The 26,983-nt window shown below is 50.2% G+C and overlaps 1 protein-coding gene across 2 annotated transcripts; it reads right to left on the reverse strand.

The window, feature by feature from the left end:
* Window positions 1-870: 870 nt before the first annotated feature.
* On the reverse strand, window positions 871-24,090 carry PACC1 (proton activated chloride channel 1). Of its 2 annotated transcripts, XM_036912479.2 has the most exons (9): window positions 23,484-24,090; window positions 22,708-22,812; window positions 19,292-19,388; window positions 15,165-15,374; window positions 13,703-13,854; window positions 9,044-9,186; window positions 7,695-7,839; window positions 5,520-5,627; window positions 871-2,367 (listed from the first exon to the last, which is right to left on the reverse strand). In XM_036912479.2, exons 1-9 carry the CDS (start codon window positions 23,517-23,519, stop codon window positions 2,206-2,208), a joined length of 1,158 nt encoding a protein of 385 aa, XP_036768374.2. In that variant the 5' UTR covers window positions 23,520-24,090; the 3' UTR covers window positions 871-2,205. The 2 variants fall into 2 exon arrangements, with proteins under 2 accessions (XP_036768374.2, XP_036768375.2); XM_036912480.2 differs by lacking the exon at window positions 22,708-22,812 and having other exon boundaries at window positions 23,484-24,085.
* Between the last annotated feature and the right edge of the window lie 2,893 nt (window positions 24,091-26,983).

A 26,983-nucleotide genomic window follows, 5' to 3' on the forward strand; every position in this document is an offset into this window, starting at 1 on the left:
TTGTTAGTTTTCATTAAAATAGACAAGGAGGATAAATCTCAGAATCTATAATAATACCACCGTTTTTTGTGGGGGGCAGGGAGATTGTGACAGAGTCAGAAGTCAGACATTATTATAAAGTTTTCTGCTATTATGTTCTGACTCTTTCGTATACATGAAAGACTCTAGCAGGGCTCTGCACACTATTCCTAGGTCACTGTAAAAGCAACTCCTGCTCACTGCAGCCGCAGGACAAACGTCCTTTTGGTACTTGCTCATATTTTAGTGTTCTCAATAGCCACCTTGTCCTAGCCATCCAGACTGATGTGTCCTCGCCAGGATCCCCCCGCCAACCCAAAGCCAGCCAGTGTTACTGCCTGCTGGGGGCAGCACAGGTAGAAGAAAAGGAAGATCCCAGTAGAGAACACAGGATGAAAGGCAAGCCCTGCCTTTCTAGAAAGTGAAGGTTAGCTCTAAATGTCTATTCTGTGGAAGGTTTAGGCATGTATGTCTTACTGAGGAGCAGCCAGAGCAAATGTTGCCCGGCTACAGTGAATAATTAAGTTTTTTTCCCTCTGATAAGCTAAAACCACTCACTTCCTAATTATCTACTTATTCTGAGGTACATTTTAGCACTCTCAACTTTGCACATATAGGAAACGCAATTTTATGATCTTTGGAGCAAATTTTATTAGGTTATTAAAGTTTAGAGTGGTGGGTCATCTTTAGGGATGTTTTAAAAAAACACACGCCTCTTTTTTTTCAGTCCTGTGAATCGAAGCTTTGATGCTTGGCTGTGCACTGGGCTTACAGTAAGATTTTGTAGAGATGAGACCCAGACTTAAGTTTGAGTTAGTATCCTACTGTAGCACAGAAAAGTTGCAAGGGATATTTGTTTACACAGGTTCACTTTTAATAATTCAACCAAAAAAAAACAGTTTCTAAGTTAGATATGAGATTAAAATGCCCACTTAATTTAATTATTTTTCTTTGAATTACCTGAAGTCAGGTTATGAAATTCAGGAAATGCTACAAAGTCAGCTTTGGATGCAGAGGGCATATAAATAATTTAGAACTCTGGAAATGGTTTTCATAATCTTGAATCAGCTAATGCCTACTATGAAAAATACGCAGATGATATTCATCCCAAACGCGGGGCTGAAAGCTTTGAGAAAGGTCACAGTGAGTGCTCATCTCAGAGGGGGAGTTCTACAGGTCAGGAAGTGGGCTTGATCCATCTCTCCTCCAGACCACCCACCGTCAGTCACCATGCCAGCCTGCCCTTCCTGGGACGCAGTCACGACGTACCTCAGGAGTCCAGATCCACCATCTCAGGAGTCCAGGCTCACGCTGCCTTTTACTCGAAGGTCACAGAATGAAAGTTTACCGGTGTCCTACTGAGTTAGCAGGGACTCATATTGGCATACTGATTCTTTTTATATTAACCTAACTTTTATTTACCTGTTAATGAAATCATCAAAATACTCTGAGAAGGACCTACTGTGTACATCTGCCCTAGTGCTTTTGTGTGTTATTCACTTAACTCTTTCCTTGCATCAACAAATACTCTAGCCAGATAGGTAGCTGGCTAGTTGGTCCACAAGAAATCGAATTACTAGTTTCTAGTATTTTTTTTTTTTAAGTCTCACTTAATATTCAACAAATGAGAGAATGTCAGAGGCTGGCCAACGTAAATGGCAGACGATAGCCAGAGACAAGGGTTTTTACCTTTCTTGGTGTACAGTGCCTAGGTTTCAAAGTGTTACCTACACATCTGATAGGATTTAGGGAGAAAGAAAATCAAACTCTTCTGTCCACTTTAAAAATTGTAGAGAAAAGAAACTAAAAAAGTAGAGCCTGAATTATTCTGTTCGAGCTTAACTATGCACCAAACCAAAGAAGAAAGGCTGTTCCAACAAACCATCAGAAAACTTGAGATCTAATTCCATCTTCATAAACCCTGTTCATATGTCATATGTCAAGAAATGTTCATTAATAATTTACATACTTAAATAACCTTTAGGGAATCCACTGGATCTGTTCCATTAGGCTCTCAACAGCCTCTTTTTGGGCCAGGTTAGAAGCTGCAGTTTGACAGGCTGTTCCTCCCAGTAAGGCCCATTTCTTCAAGTGAGCAGAGGATTGATAGGAGCTCAAGTTTATCAGAGTGGAAGTGAAGAGAACTTCCATTAACGTGGGCAGGCCTATGAACAACGCAAGGTGACTTCAGCTTATGTGGTTCATTGCCTGACCTCTTTTTTTAAGGTGTCTCTTTCGAATTTTGATCATCCATTTCACACTCAGTTTGGCAAACTCTGCTGCTTTAAATAATGCCAAGAAGGCCCCACAAAGAAGAGCAATTGTGTTCCAAGGATTGGCAGTGATTATCTGTGAAACAGAAACAAACACAAGTTTATTAGTTTGCTTCAGTTTTGAGTCTAGGTCATATGAGTGTATTTTCAAGCACTCTCACCCAAATTATTGGGGCCATTAAGAAAATCACCTGGTTTGTAAAATTGTCATAGCTCTATACTTTGTTCAGAATATAACTGCAATATTTGCAGCTCAGTCCGAGGAAAAAAATACTAATCCCTCCCTACAATAAGGTGATCCTGAAAGAAAAAAATTGTTTTTCAAAACTGCACATAATAATTTAAAACATACATGGAACCATAAAAGACTCTCAAATAACCAAAGCAATCCTGAGAAAGAAGAACAAAACTGGGGGCATCACCCTTCCTGATTTCAAGCTATACTACAGAACTACAGTAATCAAAACTATGGTATTGGCACAAGAACAGGCACATAGATGAATGGAGCAGAACAGAGAGCCTAGAAATAAACCCATACTTATATGGTCAATTGATATATGACCAAGGAGGCAAGAATATACAATGGGGAAAAGCCTCTTTAATAAATGGTACTGAGAAAAGAGGTACATGCAAAAGAATGAAACTGGACCACTGTCTTACACACACAAAAATAAACTCAAAACGGAGTAAAGACTTAAATGTATGACCTGAAAACAAAACTAAAAGAAAACATAGGCAGTAATCTCTTGGACACTGGCCTCAGCAATATATTTTTGGATCTGTCTCCCCAGGGACAGGAAGCAAAAGCAAAAAATAAACAATTGGAACTACATCAAAAAGCTTCTGCAAAGGAAACTATCAACAAAATGAAAAGCCAACCTACTAAGTGGAAGAAGATATTTGCAAATGATAAATCTGATAAGGGACTACTATGCAATATATATATAAAGAACTCATATAAAGCAACATCAAAAAGAAAAATAATCTGATTAAAAAATGGACAGAGGACCTGAACATTTTTCCAAAGAAGCCATATAATGGCCAACAGGCACATGAAAAGATGTTCAACATTACTAATCATCAGGCAAATGCAAATCCAAACCACGATGCAATATCACTTCATACCAGCCAGAATGGCTAGTATCCAAAAGGCAAGAAATGACATGTTGGCAAGGATGAAGAGAAAAGGGAGCCTCCTACACTGTTGGTGGGAATGTAAATTGTTCCAGACACTATGGAGGTGCCTCGAAAAACTAAAAATAGAAAAACCATATGACCCAGTAATTCCCCTTCTGGGTATTTACCTGAAGGGAACAAAATCACTAACTTGAAAAGATACATGTATCCCTATGTTTACTGCAGAATTATCCACAATAATCAAGATATGGAAGCAACAAAGTGTCTACTGATAGATGAATGGATAGAGATGAGGTGGTAGAGATCTACACTAGAATATTACTCAGCCATGAAAAAGAATAAAATCTTGCCATTTGCACCAACAGGGATGGACCTAGAGGGTATATGCTAATAAACCAGGCAGAGAAAGACAAATTCCATACAATTTCACTTATAAGTGGAATCTAAAAGACAAAACAAACAAGCAAAACAGACTCAAAAACAGAAAACAGACTATTGGTTACCAGAAGGGGATGAAATAGGTGAAGGAGATAAAGAGGCACAAACTTCCAGTTATAAAATAACTAAGTCTCGGATATAAAATACAGCACAAGGAATATAGTCAATAATATTGCAATAACTGTACAGTGACAGATGGTAACTATACCTATCATGGTGAGTATTTAATAATGTATATAACTCAAATCACTATGTTGTACACCTGAAACTAATATAATACTGTATGTTCACTATACTTTAATAAAAAAGAGCTCTGCACAAGGAACATACTCACGCACTACTGGTCTTTAAATTGTTGACCTAATCTGCAAGTGGCCTTGCTTTGAGACAAATGTCCCCTTACACCCAGTTGATAGGAAGGTCAGGTCTTCTTTTCTTCCCATCTTAGTTACTCAAGCTGCTTCTCCCAATCAGTCCAGTGACTGTCTCCTTCCACACTCCCCTTGTGGACCCCACCTCCAGGCAGCATCCCTGATTTCCCCTGCCTGCAATGCTTTCCTCCCATCCTGACTGACTAATCCTCAGAGCTGTCTCTGACCACTAAGCCAAAACCCTCTGAACACTAGAACAGATTTTATCCCACAAACTCCTTTGGCATTACTTACTGGAATTAGTCACTTTTCAGTGAAATGTGACTCTTTAAGACCAAGGTCGTATCTTGGGTTTCTGAGCTCCCCCGCATGGTAAACACAGAGCATTTTTAAAGCCAGTTTGGTGAGTGACCTTAAGATGTTCTGAGCCTCGGGGTCCACATATGCAAAAGGGCTCTACCACCACTGCTGCGAGGACTATAGGGAACCTGGGTGAAGCGCAAGAACAGCGGGCCTCGAGCCCAGGGCTTTACTTGGCTGTAGCAGTGCCTCATGCCAAGTATGGCCACTTACACGATGTCTGGTCACACAGTTCACACGGAGAGCTGCAGGCGTTTGTTCTTCCACACAGAGTCTTGACTCAGTGAGCCTCTGCACATCCCTCTTGTACGTGGCCTTGCTAATCCACAACCAGCAGTCGTGGTGGGTGATCACGGAGCAATCCAAGTCACAGAGACCCTCCCTGATGGACTCTGGGCAAGAAGTGTCTTCCCCTCGGCCAGGGCCACCTCAGGGCACCGTGGGGTCACACCTGAAACCGGCTCTGGGGGAGGGTGTCCTGTGAATGTTCATTTAAGCAAAGCTGTCCCCTTATTCCTCCCCTTCCAAGACAGAATTTGGAAGTAACTGATGCTCTGTTAATTTTGTGTGTGGGGGGGTGCCTTTCTGCTCTGACTTACAACAAATAAGGATCCATACTCTACAGAGAGCCATTAGAGAAGAATAGCTTCCGACTCCATTAATACTACTTCTCAGCAGCTACTGTGTATTGAGACTCCTCTAGACACCAGGTAAGTGATGGCGAACAAGACAAAGTCCCCACCTTCACAGGGACAACAGTTTAGTGATGAAGGCAGTATCAGTTAAGCACAAATGACACAGGACAGGAATGCCATGAGTGACAGACTGATTTGGTGTGAAAGAAGATGAGGACAGCCTGCAAGGACGGGCCAAAACGCCTCAAGGCAGGGAGTCCGCTTTTATAATGGTAAATAATACTCACATCTTGGACCTTCTGGATGAAAGGATCTTTCCATTCAAAGACCACGAAAAACAACTGAGCACCTTTTTCAGCAGCGGGCCTCTGGTCAATGTAGTTCACCACACTGGTCTAGAGACAGGAGAGAAAGCCGTGTAACCGCCTCTGTGCCCCTCCCTTGCTTGCACCACAGAGAAAGGCAGGGTAGTTAGGGGGTCTCAGACCTTGAACCTCCACACACCACTGTTTGGAGGAGAGAGCCAAAAATCTCACATACCTAACATCCTGAAACTGGTAGCAGGGCCAAGACTTTACTCTGGTTTGCACAGTTCTTTAGGGAAACACACAGGACCTGGGATGTCTAATAGGTGCTGTGGATTGTCACTGAAATCTGTCATTGGGTATCTGTACTCATCATTAAACCATATTCAGAGTACTGTGCCAGACTCACATTTAAAAGCCATAAAAATCCCAAGTTTTGAAATACTTGATCTTAAGAGCTGACTGTGTCAACTCTTCAAGTGTACAGGGGACAAAGTACTACCTCAGACCCCCAGCCACGCATGCCCTAAATATTCAATAGGCGTGCTTGGTGAGATCTGCTCATCAGTGACTGGAGGCATGACGTGCCTACTGGAGAGCAGACCACTTCCGGGGCAGGGGCCTGGCCCTCCCAGACAGCCGGCTCCATCAGCTGACCTCGGCCTCCACTTGGCCACTTGTGAAACAGGACAAAATGCCTCCCCTCGCTGAGGTGTGGGGAAGTTCGAATGAGATATGGAAGTATTTTAAACAAAAGACAAATAAAAACAATTTCAAACTTTGTTCAAAAGAGTTCACGTCCCTACCAAAAGACTTCCAATTTAGAAAGTAGTGAAAGGTGCATATAGGTTCACTGGGGTTTCAGATCACGGCTGGAGCTACCAGGAGAGCCAGGGCTGACCCCGCTGTACGGTGAACATACTGAGCTCCTTTCTCAGCTGTTGGGAGGACAGAGGAGAAAGGCCTGCAGCCTGGCTCCGAGAGGCTGGAGGTCAGCTTTTTGCAAGGGAGAGACTAGATAGCGCGGCCTCTGGCGGGTCATGTGCATGATGAGTTCCTAGAGAAAAGTGTGGAGTAAAAAACTAGGAGATGACAGTTATCTTACAAAATAGGAGTAGTTTAAGGGTACCGCCAGGGGCTTGCCACCTCCTAAGGCGGGAAGAAGCCTTGTCCTCTTGAAGAAAGCTGGCTTTAAGCCACTCCCACAGTCTCCAGTCTGGAATGGTCCCAGGAACCAGGGTGTGGAAGGAGACGCCCGGGTGAGCACATGGCTGAGGACGCCCCGTCGGCTGCAGCACGTCCTTCTACTCCAACCCAGCCCTTTCCTAATGCGGCCCCTCCGGGTCCAACGCAAGCAAATGCGGCACAGAGGAGCAGAGGCTGCTCTGCAGGCCTCCCGGTGGCGTGGGGAGGTGGAAGTCCCAGGCAGGGGTGTGGCTTTGCTTTTGGTGCTAACAGCCCTTCCAGGGCAGCCGAACGCCCACCCCCTCGCATCCCCACCGCCAGGCCCCTTTCCGAGGTCCTCTCCATCCCTCACTGGGATCACGGCTGGAAACCCCTGACCTGGCTCCTGGCTCCAGGCCTTTGGACTGACAAGGTTCCTGATCACACTCCCCATTAGTAAAAAAATTTCATCAAAAAAATTTATGACTTTCTTAGAAATGATGTAACAATGCAATTACTTCTGTTAACATGCATTTTAAAACATTCAGAAGTAGAAAAAGGATGAGATTTAAAAAATTAATACAGAAAGAAAACCAGTCTCCCTCCGGGGTCTCCACAGATCATCATGCGCACGACCTGCCAGAGGCTGCACTACCTAGCCTCTCCCTTGCAGAAAGCTGACCTCACAGCCTCTCGGAGCCGGGCAGCAGGGCTTACAACCTGGGCTCCACTGTCAGACCCAGCTGCACAAGGTACCCACTCTGCCAACAGGTCTCTGCTGACACGGGTGTCCCACGGGGACTGCGGGGACGGAGGGGAAGGGCCTGGAACACACTCTGCCAGAGAACCCGTGAGCTCCCGCACGCAGTTGCCTCCCACCCCAGCAACAGTCTACTTGCACGAAGATCATATCCTCTGGGGAGCTCCCCGTCCACCCAGACTCACGGGCACAAGTCCCCTGCAGAGGAGCCAAGTGAGCCCAGCGCCACCTACCTCCTGCCGGAACTCCACGGCCTCCCGCCCATCCTCCTCCTTGGTCTTCACCAGGGACATCTTAACCCAGGTGCGGAAGCCCCCCGAGAATTTCCAGCTGGAATAGGCGCTCTCACAGGCCTGCATGAAGCCCACTCTGTCTGGGCTTGGAGGACAGGGAAGAAAGAAAGGTCCAGGTTAATCAAGCCCGACGGCAGGATTCAAACACCGCCAGACTCAAACTCCAACCCGCTTCAAGCCAGTTTCCTTGCTGGCACCACCAGGATGCTGTCCACCCCCTGCTTCCTGCCCAGGCTCTGCTTCTCAGTTTCCACACAGACGGGGAATTGCCACCAACCTCCAGGCAGGAGCACAATTCCACCCCAGCAGCCGTGTGCCTGCTCCCAGAGCAGTCGGCACCGGGCAGCACACACAACACACGCCTGGCCCCTCAAGAACTCTGCACCTCAGCAGTCCGGAGGAGCCTGCACGGGCCTGCCGGCCTCCCTCTGGGAGGGCAGAGAGGGCAGAGGGCTTCTCAGGGAGCTCTCAGCGGCCAGATGGACACCGACGGCGTCCGCCCACGGCGGGCAGATGCAGCCAGATCCTGAGGAGCACACAGCAAGCAGGACTGAGGAGCCCCGGGGTGGGGGCTGGGAAGGAAGGTGACATGAGTCCGCTTCAAGCAGGGAATGGAGAGGGAGTCCCAGGTGGCAGAAAGGGTGGAAGGTGCCATGGCAGGAACTCCACACTCCAAACAGGAAGGACGGAACAGAGCAGCACAACTTTGTCAGCTGGGAGCAGCCTCTCTGCTGTGGCCGCCTCCCTACTCTGCTAAGGAGCCCCAGGGGCAGGCAGCACCTGGAGGGACTGAGTCACCCCCGTACAGGCACGTGCAGAAAAATGCTCCCACTCCCAGTGAGCACTCTGGGCCCCAAAGATGGCACCACAGTGTGTCCCCAAGGCAGACAGGGCCATCCACCCTCATACTGGAAACACGTGGCGAACACACAGAGGGCACAGGCAGAACTTCCCTCAGGGGGCTCAGAACACCATGCAGCTTGCTCCCGTCCGCAGCAGCCCTGCAGTTTGGCGGAACCAAACCCCTACCAGGATGCAGCCAGCTCTGTGTGTATGAGTCACAACACCCCCGACACCAGACTTGCTTAATTTTGTAAAGAGGTTTCATGGACCAACTGAGCTCTGGAGGCCCTTCTCCAGGATGGTCCTTCTTGGGCCATCGGGTCATCATCTGCAGCCCAGCTTCCCTGGTCCCGCCTCCCCTCCCACCGCAGGCTGGGAACCTGCAAAGCTGTTCCCAGTAAGATGCAGAGTGCAATGCAAGGCTGCTGGGAACTCTCAAAGGCCACCTTTGCATGAACTCCTGGAAAGAAGAGAAGAGGAGGTAATCGATGGCGCTGAAGTCCTCGCTACTCTTGTTTAGGCGGAACTGGAGGAAGACCAGCTCCCTCTTCTTCACTTCTCGGGGCCCCTGTACAATCAGGGCGGATTTCTGCAGAGAGACAAGGCAGGATGTGAGCCCTGGGGGAGAGGCATGGATGCCCCTGACCCTGGCCTCTCAGGCATAGACTTCGGGGTCTGATCGGAGGCACCGACTGTAGAGCCCGCAGCTGCACCCCAGCAGCCCCGGGTGACACCTGCCGGCCACACTGCCCTGCTCAGCCCTCAGGGTGGCACTTGGCACAGTGCCCACACCAGAGCTGCGTGCAACTCATCCTGCCCACTTTTCTTGTTGGTTGGCTGCACTATGGAAGCTCTTTAGAAAGGATATTAACTGCCATCTGTCATGTTTTCTTCCAGTCTGTCACTTCTCTGTTAACTTTATTTCTAATGCCATTTGTTATATGAAGGTCTAAATTTGATGCAGTGAAATCTGTAAATCTTTTTCGTCATGGCTTTTGGGTTTTGCTTGCTAAGGAAAACCAAAATTATACCAATAGTCTATTTCTTAATAGCACCTTTAAAAAAATCTTTTTTTACATTTAGTTACAGTTATGCCTGGCTTCAGGTTTGCACATGGTGTGAAATAGGGATCTAACTCCCATTCCTCAGATAATGGAGAGAGGGCAGGTTGATCCCCATGGGTGTACATGGTTCTGATACCTTCTGGGCAAGTCCCCTCCACAAGGCTCCCCTTCATTCCCAAACCTGGCAGGGTTATTTTTGTACATGCGCTCTTCTAACTGCGCTTTAGAACTAGCTTGTTGAGGTTCATGAAAAAAATCACCTGGGACTTTTTTTAATGTGTTGGTGTTAGGTTTATAGATTAATTTGAGGAAAATATCTTTACATCATGAACGGTTATAAATGCTATACAGAAATCTGAAGAGTGAGTACTCTCTCAAGGCACTGTTACTCTAAATTGTTATTCAATTCTTACCTTTCTTGTCTATTTGATCTGTGAATTTCTCAAAGAGGTATTAGGCATACTTTAAGGTAATAGTATTTTTTATTTCTAACAGGTTTTGCCTAAAATATACAAATGGTATGCTATTTTGCACATAATGACTTACTACCGATCAGCCTTCTCAGCGGAGAACAGGAGACTGAATCTCTTACCATATTAAACATCCTTTTAACCCTTTGCACCTGGAATTCCACTTGACTGAATTAAATTGCCACTCCATTCTTCTGATAATTGTTACATTTTCCCAAGAGGTCTTGTCCATCTGTTAATTTTCAACCATACCATGGCGGTTAAGAGGCAGCGGAGAAGGCTGGCTGACCCGTTCCCACTATCCACTTCCTCCTGTACAACTAGAGCTGCTTCCCCAGCCCCAGACTTTGGCAGAGCACAGCCGCCTGCTAGAGCCTCACTGGCGGCCTCAGCCACGGCCGTGCGATGAAGTTCCCGGCCTGTGCTCAGAGGGACTCATGCACTCCACATCATGCCTTCAGAGGGGAACTGCCCGCCCTCCACTTATCGCCTCCCGGGGGCAGGTGGTGTGTACACGTGCTGGCAAGCCAGTGCTGACCACGAGGAGCGAGACGCGCCTAAGGGATGGCAGAGTGACAGACAGATGCCGTACGTGACCATCCTTTGTGGCCTCGTCTGCACACCTGGCCTGTCCCCAGAGGAAGAAAAGAGACAGCTCTCTGTCTCAGCCTCTGTATTTGTTTGGGGTGCTGCTGATTTTTAGCTTAGTCTATTCTCTGATCAATCCATAAGCTGTTTTCCGGAACTGGAGTGCTATGGTAACAACAACGTGAAAATGAGGCATCAGCTTAACGTTTGGGCCCTGGGAATACGGCAGGTGGTGAGAAACAGGTCCTAACAGTCTGGAAAGGCAGTGACCCTAACTGTGCAGAGCCCAGTATTTGGGAAACGTTAACTAAATTAAACTGAGGGCTCATGAGAGAGAGACTACAAGATACACGGGAATCTGAAGGCTGATGAAGTAGGAGCAGATGAGAACCTCGGCTGGGTCACTTTCACATGGATCCACAGGCCGTGCAAATAGCCAGAGGCCTGCTCATTTCTGAAGACATCTTACCGCAAATGAAGCGGGTGGGGCAGGAGGGAAAGGACAAGCTGATGACCTCCAAGTCTGCGACGTCAGCCCTAAGCCCCTCCGCAGCCTACACATAACAGCAGGAAGTGGGGGCCCAAAGCTGTGCAGGCCACGAGGGCCTACTTTCCAACATCCACTCCACAGCCAGCCACAGGCTGAGGCTCACCGCCCCGTAGGGCAGACTCTGGCCAGGGCCGGGGCTCTGGAGACACAGAAGCCTCCAGGGTGTTCCCCGCACGCCCAGGCAGGACACTGAGCCTGGAGAGCAGCTGCCCCGCGCTGCCCGCCCTCCGCATGGAGTCCCGCTGCGCTGCGCCTCTCCCGTCCCTCCTCCCCGCTCTTCACTGGCTTGGGACCTGGTGCACAGGGAGGAGAGAACTTCTTAGCTTTTGCCTGTGGACTGCAAGGAGCCACTCCAGAATTGCTGGAGAAGACTAACCACCACCCAGAGTTGGAAGCAGTAACTATATTCAACTTAGTTTTCATGGAAACAACTTTCCGTTTGTGCCCATGTTTCAATGGCTTTTATAATATACAGTTAAATCACAAAATGATTGTAACGAGTACAAATGGCATAAACAGGTTTGGGGATAAATGCGGCGGACTCCTGGTCGGTATACAGCCCAGCTGGGGAGCAGAAGGCAGGCCTGCAGAGACCTGGCGCCGGCTGTGCCCACAAGGCATGCCCCGTACAGGCAGCCCATTTCACAGGGCAGACGGGAGAGCTGGGACCCCCACAGTGTTTCTACTGTGTATCTAGCACTTTACTCAAATTTGTAAAAAATATTTTCCTTTTCATTTAAACTAACTTCTGTTACCCTATTCTAGAGTCCATTTTTTTCTCCTCTTGACCCTTTTCCTTTATGTTGTTGGTTTCATGTAACTGTCTAGTGACCCTTAGTTCTCCATTCTTATTTCTGAATGAAGGACCTGGCTGACTCGTGTTGATCTGGGTCTTCTGAGCAGCGCTCTAACAGGCCTGCCTGGCCCGGCACAGACTGTAAGGACCCCCCTGGGCAGTGGGCTGGGAATGCCAGTGGGCCGGCTGCTGTCTCTTCGGGGAGAGATGCCTTTCCCGCGGTTCTCTGTGCCTTCCACTGTGCGCCAGTCTCAAGTTCTACTCTTTGTCTCTGCTGCCCCAATGTGCAGCAGGGAACCTCACCTGGCCTTCTGTGAGAGAATGGCCCTGGGGCCTTTGTCCCAGAAGCAAACACCGTCCCCAGCAGCTCTGTGTGCCCGGAGAGGACAGAAGGCATGGTGAGCCCAGCCAACAGGCTTCCCATAATTCTGTCCTGACCACGGCCCCATGGCCAGCCCTGCTCTTTGAATGCACTCCACAGAGCTGGGAGTTGGAAGGAAAGCCTGCTTCTCTAGCAGTCCTCTCCTCTGTCTGTTTTTGGCTACAAGTTTTCTGATTTGTTTGTTCCATTAATCTGACCCAATTTACTATTTACATTTTATACCACTTCCTGAAAATTTCTGGCCCATTGGTGATATGCTTTCCTGGTTTGCAGGGCTGCTACTGATATTTTCTTTCTTTATATTTTTTGTAAGAGTATGAATCATTTCAGCAAGATTTTAGGAGAAAATTTAGAATAAATATTAACAGAAAAACCTTAGTGTGATTCTTTCATCTTAAGACCCACTCATGGCTCCCCATCACCCACAGGAGCCCCATGCTGTGGCAGGACACCCCAGCTCCTCTCGGCCGGCCACCACTTCCGTCCATAGCTTCACTTCCCACCGCTCTTGCGGGGACAGCTGGCCCTCCAGACACACCCAGCTACTGTGACTTTGCACAGAGGCATAAACACACATACTGTTTTCTCCCTTTATGTCTTGGTGCAGTTTCTCTGTATAGAAAACCATTCCTTCCTCTCTTTGACCTGGAAAACTTTGACTCAGCCCTGTTAGTCCTCTCTGAAACAAGGATATGGGATGCAAAACAAAGATGTAAATAAGTAACAAAATTCCTTCCCTGCCTTCAAAGCCCTGTGCAGGCCCCGCTTCTCTCTGCCATCCACACCCCAGCTGGCAGCAAGGCCGGGGCCAGGGGTCCTTATTCCCAGACCATCACTCCGCCTTTATACTGGCATATGTATTTCAAAATATGGACTCCCAGGGCCCATTCCCAGGGATAATCATTCAGTTGGCCCCACATGGAACCCAGGAATCTGGATTTTCAAAAAGCACCCTGGCAATTCTGTCCAGCATACTTCGCTATGTCACACTGGCCCCACCCTACCCCTCCATCAAGAACAGGACCTTATCACATTGTCAGGAATCACCCAGGAAGGTTGAAGGCCTCACTGCCATCCCTGAATGCAGGTAAGCCAGCCAGGGCTACAGCCCCACTTAGGACAGCCTCGTGTTTGCTGGAGGCTGAGGGCCTGCACCAAGGGAATTCGAGAAGCGGCCTGGCAGAAAGAATGCAGCCCTAGGGGCGCAAGGCTGACAGGGTGTGCTGCCCAGGCCCACCTCAGAGAGATGAGTTACCAGGGTCTGATTGGAGAAAGGGTCCGAGTAGTTGATCTTCTGGGTAGTGCAGTTCATGTCTCCTGGCTGGCCCGGACTCCTCAGGGGTGGAATGACCTCGTAATGGTGCCTACAGCTGAGCAGCTGGGCCTCTCCTGGGTACAAAGCGATCCCTGGGGGCACAGACAGGGAAAGGTGGCTGTCAGAAGTCACAGTCTCTGCTCACACCCCTAAGATCAGGTCACATACATTTTTTCAACCCACCAGTCACCTAAGTCCAGGACTCCCTGGGCGACTACAGAGGAGGGAGAGGCAAAGGTTCACAGAGGGCAGGGACCCACATCCCCAGCCCGCAGAAAACCCTCCTCCAATGGGGCTGTAGCCCCTTCCCAGTAAGCCCGTCTCCCGGCCTGGGAAGCCGCCTCACCGCACCTGCCCCAGACCCACGCCCTTCAGGGCCCCGCTCCACACTCCAGGGGGCTGCCCGGAGGAGCCCAGCCATGCCAGCCCCCGGCAGCAGCCCCCACCTAAGGACACAGAGGGAGGCCTCCGGCTGTGGGAGTCCCCGGCTCTCTGCCTCTCATCTGCTCCGACTGGGAGCTCCAGGTGTGCAAGTCCCGCCCAGAGGTGCCCCCCTCTCCCCCAGCCAAGGTACCTCAGTCAAGGCTCTCAGGGCAGAAACACTGAGAGCAGCACATGGCACCAGACACAGGCAGAGCTCAGAGAGACCAGGAGGCCAGAACCAGAGATCAGAGACCAGAGCAGACGCACAGGAAGAGGGACAAACACACACATGCAAAGATGGGCAAAGGAGCTGTGAGCAGCACACTCGTCAGGAAGCCCCAGGCAGAGAGGGCCCCAGGCTCTGGCTCTGCCGTGAGAGCAGGCCCTCCGGAGGGTCACTCAGGGGCATCCGGTGGGCAGAGCCCGAGCCCACAGAGCTCAAGCCTCCCGTTCACTCCCATGATTCCAGAGCCCGGTGCCAGCAGACACTCGGCTCTGTGGCAGACATGACTCCCCATGCACGGACCAGGCTGCCCCTGGGACAGAAGAGGTATGGATGTGTGGCTTGGGAAGCCCTCCCCAGCCGGGGCCACACCCACCTCTGGATGGCCCAGCGTCCCCTGCCACCCTGAACTCCACTCCTCACCACTGGCCTGTGGCTCCAGCCAGGCTAGACGCATCCTCTTCAGAGAAGCCACTGCCTTCCTACAGTCACCCTTGCTCCTGCTGATCTTCCTCTCAGAAAACCTTTTTCCCACCTATCAAAGCCCAGCTCGAATCCTACCTCTGTACAGTGCTCCTTGCCCACCATGCTCTGCAGTGACCACTGCAGCCTCTGCCCACCTCTCTCCCTGGCACTCCTGGGCACCGACAGCAGCTCCTCAGGTAGGCACTCTGCACCCAGACTGTGCTCAGGCTGCTCCAACCTGCCCGTGGAGCCCCACACAGGGCCCGGACGCCTGTCCAGCACAGGCTCTACCTGGGGCATCGTAGCGATCCACCTCCTTGTAAGACACTGACATGACAGGGTGCTTGAGTTTCTCACGGAAGTCTGTGATGGTCTGGTAGACCAGGAAGACAGCCACGGCCATGAGCAGCAGGTAGATGAAGATGAGCAGCACCGAGAAGACGTTCTTCAGGCAGGCCTTGCTGACGCGGATGCTGCTGGAGGCGGACTCGCTGTCCAGGACTGAGCAACAACACACGGGTGAGCCGGAGAGCGGGGCTGGTGCAGCCTGAGGCGGTCGGCAACCTCCGGGCCCTTTACCTGCTTCACCGAATCCCCCATTTCAGCACCCCCAAAACCGTAACACATGGCACCTATCAACATTCACTATACACCTGTTCTGCCAGGAAGGGGACCCAGAGCAGAAAGAGACTCAGTTGTTATCTTTAAGGCATGTCCTCTCTAGGGGGACAGGTGGGTACAATCTGACGGGGAGCAAGCCCCAACCTACCTCTGTGGCTTCATCCCTCCCTTTCGTTTCCCCCAGTGCCTCCAGCTTTACTAAATGACTCTCCGTTCCTCCTGTGGGTGGATTCCTCCTCAACCGGGGAACCTCTTGAATATGCCAAGGCCTAAAGTACTTTTTTTCCATACTGACTCACCTTCCTCTGGGTTTCAGCTGAGGATGGCTTTGCCTCGAGGAAGCCCTCCCTAACCCCGTAAACATTACCAGGGCACCCCTTCCTCAGTGCTCCTAGGGCGCCCTCCATGGCCCCATCACCACTCTGAAATGTCACTGTCTGTCATGTGCGGGCAGGTAACCACTCTATCATAAGCCAAATAAACATGGTTTGAAGGCAGAAACCTGCACAATGCCTGCACAAAGGGACAGCAATTAATCAGAAGATTATACTCAATAAATGTGACCTCTTACCTGTGCTAAACGCTGCAACGGACAAGCACAGAGTGCTCGGAAAGCAGGGAACAGGGAGGAAAGCCCCTCACTAGGCGGCTCCACACATCCTGAGGTCCCAGAGGTGGGCCACGCCTCACTCACCTTGTTCATGGTTTGAGCACTTGCATAACAAGCAAAGGAGCCCACGAGTGACTCCAGTGGAAGATGGGAAGGATTTGGGAGCAAGAAAACATCTCACCTAGGAACAACCGAGCCAGAGTCAGAACACCTTCAGAGACAGCCCCGGGTTCAGCGTGAGCCCGGTCACTCACTCCCTCGGAGCTCGCCACTGACCTGTGCCTCAGTTCCTCATCTACGAACCAGGACTATCCATCTCCCGCACAGAGTGGTCTCGGACATTATGTGATGAAATATATATATAAAAGGGCCTAGACAGGTCTAGTACACCTAGTAGGTGGTGACTGCTGTTACCATTACAATTATTTCATTACTGTTAGAGGACTCAGGCGGGAGATGAGCTCGGACAGTTGTGTATCAGGTCATCAGATTCAGGCCAGGTCATGAAGGAGTCCAGCCGATGGACCTCCGAGAACCGACCGCCTGTGCTCTAGAAGGACGTGCCCAACACGGTTTCTGCGAAAGCAGGTAAGACTCTTGCCAGTCGATGGAACTTTCTAAAATTTGCTCCACTCAAGGTCTGGCTTCTGCTCTGACTGACCTCAGGCTTAGAGGCCCCAGGAATCTGAGGCATAAGAGAGGCTGCTAAGGTCAAAGGCCATGATGGACACTTCCTAGTTTGCCTGTCACTTATCTGTAAAAAGAAACACAAAAGGAAACGTCACCTTTTCAGGTCTGCCTTCCCTCCTCTTCTTCCTGCAGCCTCCACCTATCCTCTTCTGACTGGGGCAAGAGACTCAAGCAGGGCGCAGTGGGCAGAGGAATGGCCCACCAAGGACGTCCCAATCCTATTTCTTGGAACCCGTAAATATGTGAAAGTTACATGGCTAAGAGCAACGAAGGCAGTAGACAGGATTAGAGCAGCTGATCATCTGACCTGTAAAACGGAGATGATCCTGGATCATCTGGGGGGGCCAATATAATCACACGGGCACTTGACATATGCCAGAGGGAGGCAGCAGTCAGCACCGCAGGGGGAGCTCTGCCGCTGCCACAGTGAGGCTGGAAGGGCCCCAGCCAAGGAATATGGGCAGCTCTGGGCTCTGGAAAAGGCACTGCCACGGATTCTGCCCTGGAGCTTCCAGGAATTCAGGCCTGCCCACTCCTTAATTTTAGCCCAGGAAGACCCATTTTGGACTTCTGGCCTGCGATCTGAACGGTCAAGTAACAAACTGTGTTAAGCCACTAAATTTGTGGTAATTTGTTAAAGAGCAAAACAAAGTAATAAACAGGGCTTTTAAATGTGTTCTCCCTGGGACCTTAGAGTTTTAGAAGCAGTGCCTAGAGTCAGAGTGGGGGCAGCCATGCTCCTACCTTTTACACATTGGGCTTTAGTAAAAGGATACTTAAAATACTTTTTAAAAGCCATTGGTGCAATAGAAAGAGGTTAGGGTCACACAGAACTGGATCCATCTGTCTGCTTATAACGTGATCTTCCCACACTTTACTTAACCGCAGGTCCTCATCTGTAAAAATGGGGATGACCGCCCCTCCCAGGGTTGTTATGAGAATGAAATGGAGCAGCGGGTATGACAGCCTGGGCAGGGGCAGCTGATAAACAGCCACCCTCCTAACCGCCCTACTACAAAGTCTTCTCCAAGGATCAGGCACCATCTCAACATTTCCTACACCGTTCCCGTCTCCTACAAATAAATGGAATCCCGAGGAGCAGAATCCCACCTCCCTCAGGCCACCCAAGAAGCTGGAGTCAGGCTGGAGCTCCATTTGCTCACTCCTTCCTTCAACAAATCTTTAGTGCACGGCCTAAAGTGGTGAGCAGAATGGACTGGTCTTTACTCTCGTGGACCTTACATTCTAGTAAAATGAGCAGACATCATCAGTCAGGCAAAGAAATACTCCATCCCATCAGCGACAGCCACAGGGGAGAGGGGCATGGGCTGTGAGTGACAGGTTGGAGGGTGGCAGGTGAGCCAACACGGAGGTCAGAGAAGGCTTTGCAGAATAAAATGAGTGAGCTGAAGGCTGAAAAACGATTAGGCCTTAACTAGATGATGGAGGGAAGAGGAGTCCAGGCACAAGAATGAAACAACAAATAGGCCCTAATGCGGGAGGGAGTGAGGCCCAAAATAAAAGAAGGCCAGCAGGGCTGAGGGGCAGAGAAAAAGGGAATGAAGGGAAGGAAGGAAAAAAGAATGACTCTCAGGTTCAACAGGATGGGTGGTGGTCCCTTCCCGGAAACAGGAAACACTGCAGAAGGGCCAAGCTGGAGTGGGGAGATCACGAGATTGATCTTGGGTTATGTGGAACTTAGGGTTCCTTTGGGACATCCAAGCAGAGCTATCAGCCGGGTATTTGTATATACAGGATATATGTCTGGAGCTTATAAGCAACCTTTGGGCTAGAGGTGTAAGCGTGGCAATCACATGTGATGGGCAGTGACTGAAGCTGGGCACGGGGGGCCTGGGTGAGATGGCCCACTAGAGAGTGAGAGAATGGGGCCTGTGACAAGCATTTAACATCCAAGAACTGAAGGATGACTTGGAGGAGGCTGGGAGGAGTAGTCGGAGAAGGGGTACGCTTCGGAAGCCCAAGGAGCAGAATGTATCATGGAGGAAGTGGTCGACAGGTTCAAATGTCACAGCAAGGCTCTGTAACATGTCACCCCACTGGCGGGACCCGGCTCACTCAGCTGGTGATGGAACTGGAGCGGCCAGATGTCCAAGAGGTGGGGCCTGTTAGATACTCTGCTAGAGGGCCCTGGAAAGTGCCCAGATATTAGAGGCTTAACTGCTAACAGCTTCCTAGGGAAAAAGGTACTGAGAAGCAGAGATGCAGAGACCCAGAGCCCTGGCCTTTGCACTCAAGGGCCTGGCTGCAGGAACTGGCTCAACCCAGAGTACAGACAAGAGCAGATACCAGCCTAGACACATCCTCTGTCCCCAGGCTGGTTAAATATGTATAGCCTTGAAACGAGGGCAGTACGTGAGATGTGACACCAGGCTGCCCGGCAGAGGGGCACCTCCGCTCCCACAGGTACCCGGCTGGCAGGGCGCCCGGAGCCGCAGCAACAGCTCAGCACCGGTTCTTCAGCACGGTACCCACTTACCTGGTAAGACTCCCGGACCTTGGACTTCGCCTGCCTCCTTTTCCCGCTCGTCCCCCTGCTCTGAGTTCTCAATCACCTGATCCAACTCCTCACTCAGCTAAAGGGAGAAACAGAGGGCAAACAGGTCAGCTCCATCCGCCTTGCTTGCTTAGACTACGGTAAGAAAGCAGAAGCTGTTTCTCACTTACTTGTTACCAAAACAAAAAAAAAAGCCACCAAACCACATGATGTAGGGTGTGTTATACCAGTTCTCCACTGAAGCTCAGAACTCAAGTCACTGGCCGCGTATTAGTTTCCCAGGGCTGCCGCAACACAGCACCACCAACTGGGTGGCTTAAAACGAAAGAACTTTACTGCCTTTACCGTTCTAGAGACTGGAGGTAGGAAACCAAGGTGTTAGCAGTACCGGTTCCCTCTGAAGGCTCTGGGGGAGAATCTTTCCCACGCTTCTCTCCTAGCTGCGGGTCCTGGCCGGCAATCCTGGGCATTCCTCGGCTCGGAGATGCATCCGGTCTCCAATCCCTGCCTCCATCTACACATGAACTCTGTGTGTCTCCGGGTCTTCACCCGGTCATCTGCTTGCAGGGACACCATTCACAGTGGACCGAGGCCCACTCTATTCCAGTATGACCGCACCTGAACTAATTCCATCTGGGACAACCCTATTTCCAAATGAGGCTATTTTCCAAGGGACTGGGGGTTAAGGCCTTCATCATATCTTTTGGGGGAGGGGGGATACAATTCGACCCACAACACCTTCCATAGCCAGAAGTCAAATCTAAGTTGGTCTGGTTCCATAGCCAGAGGAGGAGAAAACACAGCGTAAGAGTCTGCTGAGATGCAGGAGGAAACAAAACGTGAAGTGGGTGTCTGAGCTTTCCTGGACTCTGGCTAAAGTCCACCAACTCAGGCTGCCAATGGCAGAACAGGGTGGGAAGGGCAGGCCATCCCAGAGACAGGAGTTAACTACCAGCCTGGCAGCTAGCAACCTTTCACTTCATCACTGTCTTCTCACCTGTCAAATGGGGGAAGTGTGCTGCTGAGGAAGGTAGGTGGGCGAAAAGGAGACAGAGGTAACCAGCAGGGCTTCCTAGCATCAAGGAGGAGGGCAGGAGGGGTCAAGACCAGAGCTTAGAGGAGAATCCATCACTGAACTGGGAGGCGGGGTTTCCCTGTATTTCTTAGTCTCAGAGTGTCAATACTTAAGGTCTCAAGGTATTTTCATTAAAAATTCACCTCCAAGAGACTTGAATTAAAACAAAGCTCTGATGTTTCTATTATTCTTGCATCTTCCTCTCCATGCCTCCACTCCTGCCTCTTAGAATCAGATAAAACCTCCAGCTTAAAGTCCTCCGAGCCCAAAGGGAAAGAAGACCAACAAGTGGGGGAGGGCTGGGAGGCTGGAGAAGGTACCACGAGATACAAGTCCTCAGTGGGAGCCCAGATCAAGAGGCCCCCAGAGCTCTCACTGGCCAGCAGGAAAGGAGGATGACAGTCCCGGAAGGGCCCAAAGTTCTCTGATGCAAGCCTCGCCCAGAACCAGCCTAACGCAGGTGGCAATACCCTCCTACCCCAGTTCCCTTGCTGACCACCGTTAGCGATAGTGAGCCCACCTCCTTGCCTGCCCTTGGCCAAATTCTCAGCCTATCCCCCAAAGTCAAAATCTCCCTTCAGCAAAGAAACCTAACTCGGAGCTAAGCCCAGTCTCAGAATGATCCAGGCAAGGAAGATGGAGGCTGTCTTCTTCTGAAGACAGTGAAAGACAGAACTCAGAACAGGCCACTGAAGAAGGCAAAAGGGAGGCATTCCTCCAGTGTCTTCCGCCATGGGGGTGCCCTCAGATAGAAACTGCCTCCACCACTGGCCTTGCCCCTGCAAGCAGGGTAACTGCCTATTATTTTAATAAGCATTGTAGGAGCCCTGCTAGGTAAGGTTACCTGTGGAAGGGGAGGGGGGTGGTCCTGTAAACCAGGACCCCAAAACTCCCCAGAAGCAGGAGCTGCCCACACTCTATTAACGAGAGCTATCATTCACTGAGCAGTCACTACCTGCCAGGCACCGAGCTAAGCACTTTCCAGACCAACTAACCTAATCCTCACAGTCCTATGAGAAAGGAACTACTATCATACCTTCATTTTACAGATGAAGAAACTTCAGGCTCAGAGATGTTAAGTGACAAAAGTCACACAAATAGCCAGCGGCAGAGCCAGGATAAGAACCTGGGCTTTTTTTTTTTATTGAAGTATCATTGATAAACAATCCTATATTGGTTTCAGATATACAACACAGTGGTTCCACAGTTACCCATATTATTAAAGTGAGGATTTAACCCCCACTAGTGTGGTTACTATTACAGAATCATTGACTGTATTCTCCATGCTGTACTACTATCCCCATGACCAACTTATATTATAACTGAGAATTTTTGTGCCCCTTTATCCCCCTCACCTACCCCACCAACCCCTCCCCCGTGGTAAGCACTAGTCACCTCTCAGTGTCTATGAGTCTACTGCCTTTTTGTTCATCTGAACATGTGCTTTTTAACTAAGTCCTAGTACTTACCCCTATGCTTTATTCCCTATAAACTTAAAACTTTCCCAGTCAGAGAAAGACAAAACTCATTCTCCAGGATTCCCCCACACTCTAGGGTATGGAATCTAGGGACCACAGAATCCACACAGCATGGGTTAAAATCTATCAGGCTCCTTTTGAATAAAGGAAACAGATGGGATAAAGGAGATGGTACAAGAAACAGAAACCTATCCCAAAGTCAGATTCCAGCCCAGGTCCAACACTAAAAACTAGGAAGCCTTAGGCAAATATCATGTCTTCAACTTTACTTCCCCTTCTACTTACTGTGGGGCTAAGCCACCTGCTTTATATACTCCACAGTATCATTTACAAAGGAAGAAATGTACATCAATATTTATCAGTATTAATCAAGACAGCAGCAAGTTCATATGGGAAAGACAGTCAGAAGGTTAGACTGGTGTAGGGAGTCAGTCTCCCTTGGAGCATGTGGGGTTTGAGATCCCCCCTTGAGTAATGGGGAAATTTTAAACAATGGAGCTTGAGAGGGGGTTAGAGAAGAAATGATGTGAGCACAGGCACAGAGGAAGGAAAGCAGGAGACATTTGTAAACGGTGAGCATGCAGTGTGGCCAGAACCTAAGTGGGCAAGGGTATAATGAAGGTAATAGAGGATAGGGCTGCTGAGCTGTGCAGAGCTTTGAAAGCTTGCGGAAAAGTCTGGACTGTTCTGGATAGATCAAGGACAGCACCAGGTGTATGTAAAAAGGAATGCTCTGGGATCAGGGCAGGGCCTGGAAACCAATCTGCCCAGCATGGGAGGTACCAAAGGGAGAGGCGGGAACACAGTGACATTCAGGTGGTCAGAGCAGACAGAAGGATACAAACCTCGGCAGGACTGAGAGTGTGAAACTGCCAGAGCTTTCCAAGTGAGGGGGGCACGGTGAGGGGCACAGGGGAGGAAGCTGACCGGAGATGACGAAGGTCTGGGCTCTGAGAGGAGGAGGAGGGAGGGAGGGCAGTTCGCTAGTTTCAGTAAGCGTCAGGAGGAAGAGACAGGCGGTCTCAGGGCAGAGCTGGAACCACAACCTGTAGCTCGGGACGGACGAGACAAAGAACTGGAAAGTGATAGTTAAAGTCGTGGGAGGAGGTGAGACTGGAGAACAACGGAGCGGAGCGCAAAGCAGCTAAGTTAGGCGGCCACCAAAACAAGATGTGACTATCCCTGTCATTAACAGCCGCAGGGGCCACGAGGCCTTGGGCCGGGAGGGGGCTGCCGCCCGCCGGGCAGCTGCTCCAGCCCGGAGGAGCGCGCGGGCGCTTGCACTTGTAGCAGGGAACACCCGGGGTCCCGCCGGCCGGACGCGCGGGTCTGGCGCGGCTTTAATCATCTACCTGCCGGCTGCGGGTCGCGGCGCCCGGGACCCGGTTCTGTCCCGTGGCCAAGCGACGGCAGCATCCGGAGGAGGCTGGGCATTCGGCTTCCTTCCTGCTCTGCCGCTCCTCGACCCTGAGGGACCCTCCCCCGACGCACTCCCCTCTCCTCCGAAGCGCACTCGGCCCGCCCGGGCGCCCCCCGCACTCGACCGCCCGGACCCCCGGGACCCCGGGACCCTGCTCCTCGCCTCACAGGCAACGCTGCTCCCGCCCCCTACGCCTTGTACCTCCTGGTAGGATGTGGAGAGTTCCTGCCGGATCATGGCACTGGCCGCAGCTAAGGCACACCTGAGCCCCGCTACCTCCCGGGAGGACAGCAGCCGCAGCAGCGCCGGGACCTGCCGGCTTGGCTAGTGGAAACTGGTTCAGGGGGAACGGCCTGCAGACCAGGCGGAGCCGCGATTAGCGCATGCGCTTCGCTCCCTCCGCGGCTGGAACCGCGAAAGGGTTGCTGGGAAATGTAGTCTGGGCTGGGGGCGCCTCTCGGCATGTAGGGGAGGCGAAGTGTGCGCTTTACCCAGAGGCAGGCTTAACACGGGGTTAGTCGCACGTGCTCTTATCATTCTCTCACTTCCTCTCTTTGCTGGAGGGGGACGGACGGAGAAAATGAGTGTAAAGTGGAACTAGGGACCAAGTCAGATGGGTGGGAGAGAGCCTAATCTGTAATTGCGAAAGGAAGCTTGGCCTGGTTGTTGATGACCAAAATAAATGTTAGCCCTTTGCATGTTACAAAACGCTTTACCCACGTTTTGCCTTGTAAAGAGGACATTTTTCTCCCTGTTTTACAGATGAGGAAACTGAGGTAACCCCGTTTCAGGCAGGATCAGGGGAAGGTGGTAATAAATGAATCCAGGAACAGACTACAGAATCCAAATTCTTCCATGATTCCTGGGGCAGACATTTGGAGTCGAACTTCTGGGTTCTTGGCTCTGCCACTTTCCCGCATGTCTTAGAATACTCTGGGCCCTCTCCAATGTGCTTAGAATGCAACTGCTATGCCCGGCCCTCCTTCCCAGGGCCTTAGGAGAGTTGAAATAGATCATGCAAACCCCCAAAGGAGCTGTTCACTGCAGCAGAAGCTTCATGCCCTGAAAGTGGTGGAGAACTGGGTGTTTGCCCTGTGGCAGGGTGGACCTGAGGACCACATCTTCCCCTCCTCCCACTGCCTGAACACTATTCTGTGTGGCCCCCCAGGACTGATTGGTGGTGAAGCAGATGGAAGTTGCCTAAGCCTTGGTAAATGCTGCTCTGAGTCCAGCACGGCTGCAACTCGGCTGCCCCCTGTACTCAGACCACGTAGGGCGCCTTCCCTCCTCAGTGGCAACCGCAGTGGCACCAGCCACATCAGAGCACCCTAGACCCCTGGCCTTACTAATGAGAAGCCACCATCACCTCTTCTGATGGGACACTATATATAGCCCCTAACACCTTGTAGATGCTCAACAAATGTTTGTTCAATTTAAGGATGGAATACTAATTCCAGACATTTTATAAACGGTTGCTTGCCAAAACAAATAAATAACAACAAACAACTCATTAAATTCCTTACCATATTATTACAAGGGCGGTTGATAGAACAAGTCACACAGTCGTGGAGTTTTAGAGCTGGAAAGAACCAGAGATCTAGTCCAGCCCCATCATTCCTCGCTACTCCTTGCTGGTATGACCAAACTGGAAAATTACGGGCTCCCACATCTGAAGGAGATACTAATATAATACTTAACATGGTTTAACAAATACAGTGTGCTGGGCACTAGAATACAGTAATGAATAGGATACTCCAAGGTCCTTGCTCTTACGGCTCTTCCACACTAGAGTGGCAGACCATGTAAATTCCATAAGTGGAATTTTCTGTATTTGCTGTCCCAAGTTCTCTCCTCCCGTTCCCTGAAGAGCATACACCAAGCAGGCTTTCATGTTCACTCCACAGAAACAGTGCTTGTCAAGGGCACAAATGACCTCCAAGTTGTCAGATCAGGTGGCCATTCACCATCCTCCTCTTTCCTGATTTATCAGCTGCATTGGACTCAGCTGATCGCCTCTTCGTTCCACCCCTGGCTTCCAGGACACCACACATTCCCTCTTGGTCCCCACCTCGCTCACTGCTCATTCTGTCTCCTTTGCTGCCTTCTCCTCATCCCCTGAACTCTGCAGGGTGGCATTCCGCAAGCTGGGTCTTCGATCTCCTTTCTACTCTCTCCTTAGGGGCTACTGACGTGGTCTCCTCTGATCTCATAGCTTGAATGACCATCTATACCCTAAAGATTATTGTTAGGGGTTGAACTGTGTCCCCCAAAAAGATATGTTGAAGTTCTAACTCCTGGTATCTCAGAACACGACCTCTTTTGGAAATGAGATTGTTGCAGGTGTAATTCACAAAGATGGGGCCATACTAAGTAAGGTGCTCCCTTTATCTATTATGACTGGCATCCTTACTAAAAAAGATGGAAGGTGACATGAAGATAGACATGCAGGGAGAACCCCGGGAAGACAGAAGCAGGGATCTGCAGTGATGTCTCTACAAGCCAAGCTGTCTTTCCTCATTCACCTGCAGGTTATTCAGGTCATGACCCGGGACGCCAGGCACCATCCTTGGCCAAGAACAGGCAGGCAGCATCCCAAGGATTGCCAGCCACCACCAGAAGCTAGGAAGCCACAAGGAAGGATTCTATCTAGAGTTTTGGAGAAAGCATGGCCCTACTGACACTTTGATTTCAGACTTCTAGCCTCCCAAACTATAAGACACTAAATATCTGTTATTTTAAGCAGTCCAGTTTGTGGTATTTTGGTATGGCAGCCCTAGGAATCAAAGACAATTCCCAGGTGTATACAAAGGCATACTTTGAGCCTCCAGCTCTCCCCTGAGCCCAGGCTCACATATCCAGGTGCTTAGCAACTTCACTGGATGCGCACCAGGCAGCAGCCAAGGGCAGCTACTGAAAGCACCGACCCTGTGATCAGACTGCCTGTGTCCCTGTCTTATCTCTGCCCCTTACCAACTTTGTGACCATGGGTACTTTATTTAATCTCTCTGTGCCTCAGTTACCTCATATATAAAATGGGAATATTACTACCTATTCGTAGAGTTCTGCGAGGATTAACTGGGTCATAAGATTCAAAGTACTTGGAACACCATTTGGCACATTGTAAGTAGTATATTAGTGTTAGTGGTTATTTGAACTAAGTTCAAAAGGATCTTCCTACCCTAAACTGCTCCCTCCCTGTCTTTCTCACTGTAATAAACTGCATCCTCTCATTTGTTCTGGCCAGAAGTCTGGAGTCATCCTCAGTTCCTCCCTTTCTCTTACACCCCACATCTAGCTCAGCAAATCCTACTGGCTCTCCTTCAAAATTTTATTCGGTATCTGACCACTTCTCACCACCTCCACCATCACCAGCCTACAACAAGCCACGAGCATTTCTTGTGGGCTATTTTCACTAGCCTCCTAGCTGGTCCTCTCTACTTCCACCCTTGCCACCCTATGGTCAGTTCCCATCACAGCAGCCAGGGAGAGCCTTGCTAATAAAGTCACATCCTATCTCTCCTCTGCTCTGCCCCCTTCCGAGCCAAAGTCCTCAGAATGGCCTACCAGGCCCAGCAGTATCTATCCTGCAGCCCCTTCTTTCCCATCATGACTCCCCTCATCTTTCAGCTTCAACACTCTGAGCCTAAGAATCTTTGCACTGGCTGTTTCCTATCCCTGGGATGCTCTTATCCTGTATACCA

This window comes from Manis pentadactyla, chromosome 9 (genome assembly GCF_030020395.1).
Source record: "Manis pentadactyla isolate mManPen7 chromosome 9, mManPen7.hap1, whole genome shotgun sequence".
In the NCBI taxonomy this organism is placed as follows: domain Eukaryota; kingdom Metazoa; phylum Chordata; class Mammalia; order Pholidota; family Manidae; genus Manis; species Manis pentadactyla.

Bases quoted from the DNA above. Each gene is read 5' to 3' on its own strand.
- PACC1 (XM_036912479.2), bottom strand. From the start codon at position 23,519: ATGATCCGGCAGGAACTCTCCACATCCTACCAGGAG. The intron at 19,389-22,707 runs GTTTGTATCCTT...TTCTCCCTTTAG, and splicing joins ACACTCTCAGTCCTGCCGAG to CTGAGTGAGGAGTTGGATCA. The intron at 5,628-7,694 runs GTAGGTGGCGCT...TCCTGTCTCTAG, and splicing joins CCGTGGAGTTCCGGCAGGAG to ACCAGTGTGGTGAACTACAT.